The sequence below is a fragment of the Macrobrachium rosenbergii genome, chromosome 13 (genome assembly GCF_040412425.1).
Source record: "Macrobrachium rosenbergii isolate ZJJX-2024 chromosome 13, ASM4041242v1, whole genome shotgun sequence".
NCBI lineage: Eukaryota > Metazoa > Arthropoda > Malacostraca > Decapoda > Palaemonidae > Macrobrachium > Macrobrachium rosenbergii.
Window position 1 is genome coordinate 43,700,013 of NC_089753.1, and position 13,067 is coordinate 43,713,079.

Below are 13,067 nucleotides of genomic sequence, written 5' to 3' on the forward strand. Positions count from 1 at the left end.
TGGAAGACACTCCAGACTCGGAGCACCACTCCCTGAAGCGCTTCCACTTCGCTTGATAGACCTTTGTAGACGAGGGCCTGGTTGATCTAGCCATTGCCTGCGCCACTCTTCTAGAGAAGCCTCTCCTCCTGTAGAGTCGCCGAGAGTCTGAACCCTGTCAGATTTAGATCTGACGGGTTCCTGTGGAACTTTCTGCTGTGCAACTGGCACAGAAGGTCTGGTCTGAATGGCAACCTCCTTGGCCAATCCACTACTTTCTCCAGTAGCTCTGGAAACCATGATCTTCCTGGCCACCATGGAGCTATAAGGATCATTGACACACCTTTGTGTGCTCGAAACTTTTCAGGACTTCTCCCAGCATCCTGAAGGGAGGGAATGCATAAAGGAAGAGACCCGACCAGTCCAGGAGCATGGCATCCACCGCTAATGCTTCTGGGTCTGGAACAGGAGAGCAAAAGAGAGGTAGTCTGCGGTTTTCCCTCGTTGCGAACAGGTCTAACATGGGAGTTCCCCAAACCTTCCACAGGCCTTGGCAGACTTTCTGGTGGAGGGTCCATTCCGTCGGAATGACCTGGAGTGACCTGCTGAGGATATCCGCTCTTACGTTGAGAGCTCCCGGATGAAGCGAGTTACTAGCTCTATGTTCTTGGTTGCCGCCCACAAAAGCAGGTCTTTTGCGATCTCGAACAGAGAGAAGGAGTGAGTGCCTCCTTGTTTCTTCACGTACGCCAGAGCTGTGGAGTTGTCCGAGTGCACTACTATCTTTTTGTTTTCCACCAGAAGCACGAAATGTTCCAAGGCTAGATGAATTGCCTTCAACTCTTTCGCATTTATGTGCCAGTCCCGTTGGGATGAAGACCAATTGCCTGACACTTGAAGATCCCCAATGTTGCTCCCCAACCCTCGCCTGAAGCCGGAGAACAACATCAGGTCTGGGTTCCTCTGTCTCAGTGACAAACCTCGATCTAGTTTGCTCCTGTCGTTCCACCATGACAGGTCTTGCTTTACTTGAGTGGATAGAGGAAAAACAAACGAATCCGTGTCTTTCTTCCTGTTCCAGATCTGCTGTAGGAAGAACTGAAGAGGTCTCATGTGTAGCCTCCCCAGACTGACGAACATCTCTAGCGATGAGAGGGTGCCTAAAAGGCTCATCCATTCCTTGGCAGAACAAGTTTTGGCTGCCATCAGGTATCTCACTTTCAGCAGGCATTTCTCGATCCTTTGAGACGCCGGAAAACCTGAAAGAACTGAGTTCATCCGAACTCCCAAATAAGTCAAGTCTTGAGATGGAGAGAGTTGTGACTTTGGAAGATTTACTATGAGTCCCAATTGTCGGTAAGAGAAAGGGTCCTTTGTAGGTCCTTCATGCATTGGCCTTTGACGGAGACCGGATCAGCCAGTCGTCGAGGTAAAGGGAAATGTGAATTCCCTCTAAGTGAAGCCATTTCGCAATTGGAGCCATCGTCCTTGTGAAAACTTGTGGGGCTGTTGATAGGCCAAGCAAAGAGCCCTGAATTGAAAAGCCCTGCCTCTGAACACAAACCGTAGGAATTTCCTTGATCTCGGATGGATAGGTACATGAAAGTATGCGTCCTGGAGATCGAGGGACACCATCCAGTCTCCTTCCTTCAGGGAATTGATAACCGACTGTGTGGTTTCCATCTTGAATGGTGTTTGAAGCACAAATTTGTTCAGGGCGCTTACGCCGAGGACTGGTCTCCATCCTCCTGACGATTTTGGAACCAGAAACAGACGGTTGTAGAACCCCGGAGATGAAGGTTCGAGGACTGCTTCTATGGCTCCCTTTGAAGGAGGGAAGTAACTTCCTCCTCCAACACCACAAGTTTCTCTGAGTCCCTGGATGATACGTTGAAGTCTACTGGCGAAGACTTTAAAGGAGGACTCTCTGAGAAGGGAATGGTGTAGCCTTCTCTCAGAACGTTGATCACCCAGGGTTCTGCTCCCTTGGCCTCCCAAACTTGCCAGAACGACTTTAGTCTGGCTCCGACCGTTGCATGAAGGACCTTGAACTCATCGGTTGGTACCCCTAGCTTTCTGGGGATGAGAAGAGAATTTTCCTCTTCCCCTAGCACGGGAAAAGGGCCGAGAAGGAGTACCCGAGAAGGCCTAGAGGAAACAGGGAAAGAAGGCTTGGGTACTACTGGAGTAGTCGAAAACCTGGGTCTTTTCAAGAATGAGCCAGTAGGTCTTGAGTAGACTTCCGTGAGAGAGTTCTCAAATTTCCCTAACTAACGTGGCGGGAAAAAGGGATTCCTTAAGCAAAGGAGCAAAAAGAAGAGCAGATTTCTGGTTCCTGGAGACTCTCTCGCGACAAAACGAAATCCAATGTGCTCTCTTCTTCAAAATGCCGGTAGCAGTCACTGAGGCAATTTCTGACGTTCGTCCGTGATGGCCTTGTCCAGGCAGGCCAAAATAGCATCAAGATCTGTAGCAGTCTTGGGGAAGATCACAGACTTTCACTATCCTGCTCAAGGCTCCAATAGACCAGTCAATAAAAGAAAAGATCTCCAAGATCCTATAGGAACTCTTCACCAGATGGTCAATTTCCAAGACGAGAAGCCGACTTTGGACGAAGAAAAAGCTGAGCGACGGGCAGAATCCACAAGGCTGGAGAAATCCCCTTGAGAGGAGGCAGAGTCTCCCAAGGAAAAGACTTCCCCAGTCTCATACCACTAACGAGACTTAAAAGACAGTTGAGAGGGGGAAACAGAAAGATGTTTTACCCTGAGATCTTTTCTTGCTCAACCATCCTTCTTGCCTTCGGAGAGCTCTTTTTCGAAACAGACAGGACCAGCTTCAGAAAACTAGAGGAAGGAGGTTTAAAATCCTTGGCAAACTGCGTGAGTCGGAGACGAAGGGAAGCTGAGCAAAGTCTTCTTGAAAAAGTTCTTCAAAAAGTTGTAAGAGATGCTTAAAGTTGGACGTAGGAGCAGAAGGAACATCATCTACTTCAAACATCGGAAACTGGGGAGAGAATCTCTGAAGCAGTTGGAGCACCGCGGATAGAAACGTCTCCGGGAGCCAAACTTGCGTTATCCTCTTGAGTATCGCCGAACGCCACCGAGGCGCCAAGAGCCCGACCAGCGTCAAGCGTATCCAAACATGAGCTTGAGAGGAGTCAGGAGCCTTAGAAGATCCGAGCCAAAGAGGCGCCAAAAACCACGGAAGCGCTAGAAGCGCAAACATTGTGCGCCTTGGAAACGTGTTTTGAGAGGCGCCAAGCGCCAAAGTAGCGTCGTGAGTGCGGCCGGTGCGGGCGGAAGTGGCGCCAGGAGCGATCGAAGCAGAGCCAGGCGCGCAAGCGGAAGCGGAGCCAGGCGTGCGAGCGGAAGAGGCGCCAGGTGCGTGAGCGGGAGCAGAGACCGGAGCCTCAGTTGCAGAAGGAACCTGAAGTGCTGGAGCTTTAAAACCTTCGAAAAGTCTCAAAATCTTGTCCAATTTGTCCTCTTGCGAAAGGGGGCCAGGAACCGGAGGCATAAAAGCCGACTTGGGATCCAACGGGAAGGAAGCCGCTACTTGCATACTAACAGGAGGATCCGCGCCGCTACGATCCGTAGAACGCATATCCGGACTGCCTGAAGAAGAAGAGATCTCTGGGCTATCCCAAAAGCTACAAGACGGAAGAGGAGAACGTGCCAAAAGTTTCTTGATAGGAACTTGACTTGGAGAGGAAGCTCTGCGTCTCTTCAGCGGCCTACTAGACTCTGACTGCTTCCAACTCCTCCTCGACGAAACAGAAGCACAAGAAGACACTTCCGCATCGCTTTTACTATAGCGAGCTGCAACAGCCTGGGACGCAACAGGACTGTTAGAGGGAGCAACCTGGCTCGTGAGCAGACCCCACTCGCCTCCCTTCGGCTTCGGCATGTCTTCTCCCTGAGCCCTGGGAGCCGGACAGAGGCCTCGACCTAGGAGAACGAGGGGACGAACAGTCACCTCCTCCACAACACTATCACTGCAACACTTCGATGTCTCAGACATCGCACTCACATCCTGGCCAATCTTCTCTATCGCAGAGAAAAGAGCCGAAATCTTACCATCAAATTCTGCCCGAAGGTCTGACACGGTAGTGGGTCTGAAACAACAGGTTCCGGGGCAGGAATAGGAACAGGAGGGGTAACAGGAACAGAACAAGAGGCAATACTACTCCTACTCTGGGAGGAACTTCTGGCCGAAGCCTTACGTGCCCTATCTTTACTTAATTTTGCCTGATATTTAGCCAACTTTTGCCAATCAAGCACAGACAAAGACGAACATTCATCACATCTATCCAGATTCGTGCACAATTTCCCTCTACAGTTAGAGCAAGAAGAGTGAGGGTCTATGTTAGACCGAGACATTCGAGTTTTACAACCCCCCCCGCAATATCTAATTTGAGATCCTGAATCAGACATAACTAGAAAAAATCTCAACCAAAGCCAAAAAAAAAACAAGCCAGAACCGTCAACAAAAGTGGGTACTTCACCAAAGAAGAAACGAAAAAGCACCGATGAATTTCCTGAAGAGGAGCAGACGACTAGTCGCCGGCCCCGACAGAGAAAATATGATTAGTTGTTGATGGAAATGGATCCAGGTACCCCGGTAGAGGGCGGGGTAGTCGTATCACCTGACCATATATTAGCGGGACCGCCAGTTTTGAATTTTCTGTCGAGATCGAGAATTACAGCTATATGTAAACAACAGGTAAGTTCATGTATAAAAATGTTAAATTATAACATTTGTGATTGAATATTAAAATATGTTGAAGGTGAATGAAAAACTAACCGTCTTTAGGGTCTCCAAGCAGCCTACCAGTCCGTGGAGGCCGGTAATCATCCATTCTCATTCGCATTGATGCAATAGGCTGACGATTACCACCAGACATAGGTGGGACTCTATCCATACCACCTAATCCACCTGCTCCTCCACCTCCTCTACGTGCCTTCCTACGGCGATTACGCTTTCCTTTGCGTCTTCCTCCGCCACCACCACCACCCCCGCCACCTGCACCACCAGTGCCTCCCTGTCCTCCCCCTCCAGCCATTCCATTATTGGCACCAAAGCCTAGTCTTGGAGGCGGACTACGTGGCCCTCGGCGGGAGGCCCCCTGGTCACCACTTCGTCTCTGTTGGGAGTAACAAACTTACAATACACGCAAGCATTCAATGTTCCTATCAGATCTAAATCATAATCCCATTACATGAAATTATTCTAATAACCAGGAAAAATCTTTGATAGACTGTAAGCTACAGTAGAATTCCACAACCATTCCTGTTAGTAGCAGTAATTCCCTGATAACACAACTAACAATCCATAGACAGGTCTCTTACATAAAAACTGTAACTACAATCATATAACTTTCCAATCCCTTCTCATTCATGGGTTAGTGGCAGAAGACAGTACACTATTAGTATTTTAGCTATAAAGGAAAGTGAACAGACTTTTCATGGTGCTCCAGTTCCTGTTTAGATATGAAGAGGGTAAAACAGCATTTTACAAGAGAATACTATCTGGTTTAAAATAATTAAGGAATTAAAAATCTATCTAAATTTTATTCTTTTGCCATACTTCTCATCAATTTCCCAAATATTCCTTATTAAAAATAAAGAGAGTAATTATTTAGTGGCAGATATAGTTATACTGTACTCAGATATGTATAGGAATGATTCAAACAAACCAATAAAGGGAAAAGAATCACTCCTGTCTGGCTGGTCTTTCTGTAAATTATCAATTGAATTAGCAATAACTACTATAAATGAACCAACTTGAATTGCCATGCCTAGTTTACTACCAATGTGAAGGAAGAAGTGAAATATAAAAAGCTCAACTTTAAGACAACTCTTTTGTTCATAATTAATAAACTATTTTATCTCCACTATCATTATTTATGTAGTGGTTGTCACTGAAATTGATGGTGTTGCGTTTAAATTAAAAGTGAATTTAACCAGATCACTCAGTCACATTCCTACTCTTATATTAAAACATTCCATTAAGAACATTTTGTTTTCAGTAATTTAGGAGTAAAAATTGGACACGTTTAAAGTTGGATACCTATGTAAGGAGAGACCAGAGAAAATGAAAGAAAATTGCAGAGAGAAAGCAAGTTCTCAAAGGGACATTGGAAAGTAATTACTACTACTAAATACAGATAGCTGTGCAAGGCACATTGCTGGGCAGTAATGCCTTTATGGTGTCAATGAATGCAAGTGATGGAAGAATATGGTGTAACTGTACAGTATTGTAGTGGAAGAGAGGCATATCTGAAACCTTTTTATATGGATTACCTCTGGCAAAAACTACTGGTCACTGAATCTTGGTAACATGGTAGTTTAACTACTGGTAGGTGAATAAGAGGTGACTGAACTCCTTGCTTACAAAACTAACAGCATCACTTATTCCAACCTTACAGGGAGGGAGGGACCTTCTAAAATACCCAAGGCAAGCCACAGCACCTTCAGCAGCTCCATTATCTCCTAGGGATGCCTCAGAGTTGTCACTGAAGACCCACGAGAAGAGCACTGAAGCAAAAACAGTGGGGTTACAAGAACCAACATTGTGCCAATCAAAGCACTAGCCGGAACAAGTTCTAGTGGATTATTATGCAGTCAGTGCATACCATCCTTGGACTGTGCAAAGGAAGAACATGCCTTCCCCACCCAACCTGTATCTAAACTACTGGGCAGGCGACCATGATACACACTCGTAGTAGTTCAGAGACAGCATACATTTCTTACCTCCACAAAATGCATCATCAGAATGAGGGTCTACAGAAACAGAGGGCATGGACCTTATATACACAGATTCACATGCTGGGCATCTGTTTACCATTCTTATGTCATGGAGAATCAGCAGGCACCATCATTCTTACAACATTCATAATCGAAATCATAAACAAACAAGCCAAAGTCATCAACCAGAAAATTGTTCATCAAAGCAGCAGAAGAAAGTGTCAGTTAGCCAACTGAGTGGGGGGGAGGGTTCCCCCATGCCTCATTTGCCTGCTTATAGTATCTATCTATTTGTTACCAAGCTTCGATAACCAAACCAGTTTATACCAAAGGTAATCCATATAAAAGACTTAAGTTTGTATTATCACAGGAATAAACATAATATAATATGTCATGAATGTTAATCATAATATGTCATGAATGTTAATAGAGTAATTTTCTTGACTTTGACTGTGGATTACCAAATTTGCACCTTATCAGGTGTTATCAGGGTGTTACTGTATGAAAGTACAGCAAGGGAGCTTCAAATCTTAGAAAATAAATCAACCCCCCTCCAAGATGGTCAACTACTAACTGTCTGAAACTACAGTAAACCTAGGCTAAAGAGCAAAACTATTAGATCTTTCAAAGGTAATTTTTTTTATAAGATATATTGTACATACAATCCCTTATGTCCTAATAATAATCTTTCCAGTTACAGTACCAGACATAGAAAAAGATAATCATGAGAAAAAGGAATCATACTGTACCTATAATTAACTGAAATACTCACCAACCACTTGAATAAAACAGAGCATACTATAAATTATACCATGCTCTTGTGCTCATCATGAACTGTGCATGGATGAGGGTCATCTGCTAGCAAGAGAGTATTTAAGATGTGGCTCTCACATGCTGGCTTGTCAACCCCATCAGCCACAGCTTGTACAAAAAGCCACATGCGGCTCTGGAGTGAAACCATAGCCAGTTATAGATAAAACTATGGTCTCAGGCACAAGCAATAATGGCTCATACATCTCACATCCTCCTATCTCAGGGGCAAGTTAGCAGCCCAGGCATAAGAACAAGCTAAAGTGATGGATTTATTGAATTTCTTAACAGCTCAATCAATCAGCTCAGAAGGCTTGAAAATCAAGGTGTTAAAATAGTGATATCTCCAAATTCTATGTTGATCATCAAGGCAGGCTTCTGCAGGGCAATACGTTCTGTGAGCTCCATTTCTTTCCTTCACCAGCAAACGAACACAAAAATCCAAGTTCCCCTTACACATTTTTTTATATTTCATTTGAGGGCTGGACCCCATACGTTTAAAAATCGAGGCCATGGTAACAGTTTCTCTTAATTTTAAAACGCATACATCAATTACAGAAGACACCATTGTCCACTGGTTGTTTATCTGAGGAATCACAAGATACTCGAGTTTAAAAGAATACGTCGGTGATCTCTAGGATGGAGTTTGCAAAAATGTTTTTGAAATTTAAAGAGAACAAAAATCTTTGCACAGTATGGGAAACTTTAAAAAGCATAAATACCACAGGGTGGTAATTAATAGATACCATAAAACAAAAAGTCCAGTAAACAACGCAGTGCAGAAATCATAACAGACCCCTATATCATACTTTGCCCTTAGTAGCAATTACTCCTATTTGCAACTCAGAGAGGTTTCTAACTGTTTAATAAGCACTGTGAATAAGCATATACATATTATGATGAAATACCTGAGGATTCCACGATTAATTTGGTCTTTCAAGAGCAGTTACTAAACATTTACTTTGCATAAACCATACTCTCATTATATGTAAAATAGAATAGTAATGCTATTTCTGCAAACTCCATTCAGAGACTTTCTGGGTTGTAAATGCAATTCCTTTAGTTTCCGTCAGTCACTCGTCCTTAAAATTCACTGAACTCACAATTTCTTTGATGGACTTTTAACACAATGTTTCTAAAACCACTGACCAACTTCATGAAAACATCACATTTCTACACTTTTTCACATTACAGTATCTCTAAAATAAAAGCTTTAGAGAGCAACTCCTTGACGATATGACCACCAATCCACGACTGCGCATCTTTCAAACGTAATATCCAAGAGGCACGGAGCACGCGACAAACTTGAAGCGCTTAAGGAAGCATTCAGGTATTTTCTTGTTCAGTTCAAAAGGTTAAATCAGTTACGGCCCAATGTTCACTATTCCGAAAGCAATCCAAGCAACGATAACCATCGACACGGATTATGTTGGTGCCTAAAATGTGGACCACTGTCCTGCACAGGGATGTCCCTTTGCATGCACTTCACTATAAAAAAAATCACTTGGTCCTTTCGTTAATAACCGAGTTGTATAGCTTAGTTCTCGACTGCAGCAGTTTCACAGTTCCTTTGCCAGACACTTTGTCAAAAGTTCTGCTTACGATTTGCGGACATTCAAACATTACCCGGTAACTTGAAATCACACACAAGCAAATAATTACAGCTAATTAGACATTGGCTAGGACGAATTTCCATGGAAGGAGGTCTACCCATCCATCATGCGGCAAATTCAAACCCTAATCCTACAAGAGGCTGTAGGTATGGAAATTATCGTTTTCCTCAAGAGACTGAAAAACTAAGATTTGCAAGCCACTGAATTTCCCTAACAAATAAATAAAATTACTATCCCCACTTCAACATTATACATTAAAAAATCAGTATCCATCTTAATTCTTACAAAATAGTTATACCAACATGAATTTACCATCTATGAATTACTAATAAACAAAAGGGTCAGATAAACAAAAATAAAAATAAATAATCAAGGCTATCAGGAATGGAAATAACAAAGTTGATCTCAATAATTAGTTCCCTAATATGGCCTGCAAAATCTTAGTAAAACATGAATTCAACACCTTGAGCCTACGAAACAATTACACAGCACTGTTCGCTAAATTCTCACCCTCGGGGATGCTGGTCGACGCACGGGTGACCGTTTGCGCGGAGATTTGGGGTGTGGTGACCGAGGTCTAGGGGACCTTGGCCGCGGAGATCTTGGTCTTGGAGACCGAGGTCTCGGTGTTCGCCGCGCTGGTGAGCGAGCCATCTTCGTACAACACTCACCTCCGTCCTATACCCTGCAACAAAAGGCCTTAGATTTAATAATGTAATTCTCATTTCTCTATCAAGATCTCCACTTTTATTTATTCCTGTGCTGCCTAATACAGTACTATAAAGACTATGGAATATCAAAAAGAAGACATACTATGAATTTACAAAAGATTAGTGTTCTATTGTTAAGAACTGCATGGAGAAATATTTAGTCACAGAAGCATGGAAAAGAAGATGATCATACAAAGTTGGGGAAAAGAAGTTGAGGAAAATGAAAATTTCTTGATGTTTATTTATGTATTGTATAGATGAATACTTGGTCATAAAATAACAGGATAAAAAATTGAATAAAAATTAAAATTTTCACAATTTTTTGACAAATTGTGTGGGTCTGCATTAGGAGAAAAATGTCAAATTTTTCAACACTCAATTTTCAGTATTTAGGCACTACCGATGAAGATTGCAGTAATACCCCGAGCTTGCGCAACTTGAGTTGCACGAATTCACAGACTGGCGAACTTTTCATTGGAACCTAACTAATTGTCATAAACGAGTTTTTCACAGACACGCGAACATTTGCAAATACTAAGAAACCCTGCAAAAGTGTTTCCAGTAAACCCCCCGTATTCACGGGGGATGCATACCGCAGCCCCCCCACGAATAGCTAAAATCCACGAATACTTTAAACTCCTCTAAAAACACTTAGAACTGCCAATTTTGATAGTTTAAACACAAGAAAAACCCTCTAAAAATGCTTATACCCGAGTATTTTAATAGTTTTATCACAAAAAGTGCATTTAGTCATGAAAATGATAAGAAAAAACATTAATTAGTGAATATTTCTCAGTGAAAAATACCGCGAATGGGTGGATTTTCCGCGAATAATGGGTAGATACATTCCACAGAGAAATCCGCGAATACGTGAGTCTGGGAATCTTGAGAATGCGAATATGGGAGGTTTACTGTATGTGATACATATTTTAAACTAACAAATGTCTTTCCCTCATCTTTTGTACGAAGCTCGAAGGCAAAGCTGTCAGACATGTTGGTTTAACATTATAAGAAGGGAGAGTGTTGCTGACTAGTGAGTCAAAGGTTTCTTGCAATTCTCTCTCTCTCTCTCCGTCCTTAATAGTTCATAAAAAATTTCACTCTCTTAAGTAAGGACAACTGTTCTCTCTCTCTCTCTTAAGTAAGGACAACTGTTATCTCTCCCTCCCTCCCTCTCTCTCTCTCTCTCTCTCTCTCATAGCGCAACCTATGTGTTACTGTTTCTCTGTATGTCTTTAACTGTACAGTAGATAATTTTAAATTGATCTGCTGTACCTGCACCGTCTACAAACTGTAAATGCGGCATTTTAAAACATAGAGACAGAGCATTTCAGAACAAAGAGAAAGAGACAGAATAAAGAAGTTTTTAAAAATGAGGTTGAGAAGACTCTTCTAAAAATAGATCAGTGGAATGGGGGGAGAGAGAAATAGTACACTAATCTTCAAGCACTCCTATATTTTTACGTCAACCGTTTATTTCTTTTTTTAAGGGTAATGTATTAAGCTAACTTTTAAATTAAATCACAGTAACTTTAACTTCACTTAAAAGTTAGTTTAATACTGAATTTCCTTCTTTTGATATATAACGTAAGAACAACTTCTCTCTCTCTCACATGTTATTCTCTCTGTCTCCGTAATAATTTATAAATAATTTAACTTGATATTTCTTCAAGTAAGGACAATATCTCTCTCTCTCTCTCTCGTATTATTCTCTCTGTCTCCCTAATAATTGATAAATAATTTCACTCTCTTAAGTAAGGACAACCTCTCTCTCTCTCTCTCTCTCTCTCTCTCTCTCTCTCTCTCTCTCTCTCTCTCTCTCTCTCTCATAGTTAGCGCGCAAACATTTTAACAATGATTTCTCTGTGTCTTTACCTGTACAGTAGATAGTTTAAATTGATCTAATTTTACCTGTACCATCTATGAAGTGTAAATGCGCTAGTGTGGCAAATATGTTCTAAAAAATAGAGACATAATAACTAAGAGTTGTATTAGTCCAAATAAATAACACTGTTTGTTCATGAAAAAGCATTTCAGAACAAACAGAAAGAGATGTAGAATAAAGAAGTTATTACAAAAAGGTTGAGAAGGCTTCTAAAAATAGATCGGTCGGAAGGGGAGAGAGACAGAAATTCTCTTCCAATTCTCTATTTATATGTCAACCATTTATTTCTTTTTTTAAGGGTAATGTATTAAGCTAGCTTTTAAATGAAATTACAGTAACTTTAATCTCATTTAAAAGTTAGCTTAATAATTTAGGAGCATCGTTAGGGTCATATTTAGTGTTTAAACTTTAGAAATAAGCATTTATTAGCATTTTTAAAGACCATGCCAAACTTGCACAAAAATTTGCCTTGTGCGAGGGGCTCTGGAACCTAATCTCGCATAAGTTCGGGGTTTGACTATATTAGTTTTATTTATATAGTACAGTAAGGATAAAGATTTAGTTCCAGAATATCAGTACAGGTAATGAGAAAATAATGTACTGTATAAGAATTTTCAGTAAAATTTCTGGCTGTCAACACATTGAAAAAATTTCCAATTTTTCAACATTTGATTTTCAGCACTCTATGACCAAGGAAGGAAGATCATTGTGATAAACATACTGTTTGGATGAAAATTTAATATACAATGATAAACATACTGTTTGGATGAAAATTTAATAATCTCATAACAGTAGAGAAAAATGGAGACAAAAAACTGCACAAATTTCCTGTCAAATTTCTGTAGGTCACACATGGAAAAATTGTCACATTTTATTTCACTGTTGAGTGAAACCCCTGCCAACCCAGCCAAGGTGATCAGTAACCCTCTGGTGCCAAACAATGCTGCTTCGCACAGACTAAGAAGACCAGAAGACCAAAGAGAATTCTGGTAAGAAGCCTTTTTGAACTCCTCATCTTCCTGCAGGAGGAAGATGAATAGGGTGAGGTTGGTATACCACAGAGCTGTGAGCTGTCTTAAGCAGCAGTGAGTAGAACCAGGGTGGCAAAGCACTAAGCAGTGACCTGGAAAAGTACGCACCTTCTTCTACCCACTATGCACCTCCTGAACAAAACAGAGAATTGCTACCCACGGGACTACAACCAACTTCATGAGACTGATTGCTGGAATGTCCCAGAAGAGTTGCCACACGATCCAGACCCGACAGTGCAGATTCTACCCCCTCAACTTCAAGGAGCCAGCACAGATAGAGTGAAGGTCAG

General features: G+C 41.9%; 1 protein-coding gene across 9 annotated transcripts in view; it reads right to left on the reverse strand.

Annotated features, from left to right (window-relative positions):
• The window catches only part of LOC136845250 (serine/arginine repetitive matrix protein 1-like), a 61,877-nt gene that overhangs the window by 44,089 nt on the left and 4,721 nt on the right, over positions 1-13,067 (reverse strand). For 4 of the 9 annotated variants that reach the window (XM_067115360.1, XM_067115358.1, XM_067115359.1 and 1 more), the window contains exons 2-4: positions 9,662-9,836; positions 7,501-8,124; positions 4,786-5,125 (exon numbers count right to left, since the gene is read on the reverse strand). In XM_067115360.1, coding sequence (XP_066971461.1) covers positions 4,786-5,044 — 259 coding nt within the window. In that variant the 5' untranslated portion in view covers positions 5,045-5,125; positions 7,501-8,124; positions 9,662-9,836. The remainder of the gene's footprint in view (positions 1-4,785; positions 5,126-7,500; positions 8,125-9,661; positions 9,837-13,067) is intronic. The other 5 variants (XM_067115356.1, XM_067115353.1, XM_067115355.1 and 2 more) reach the window with 2 other exon arrangements.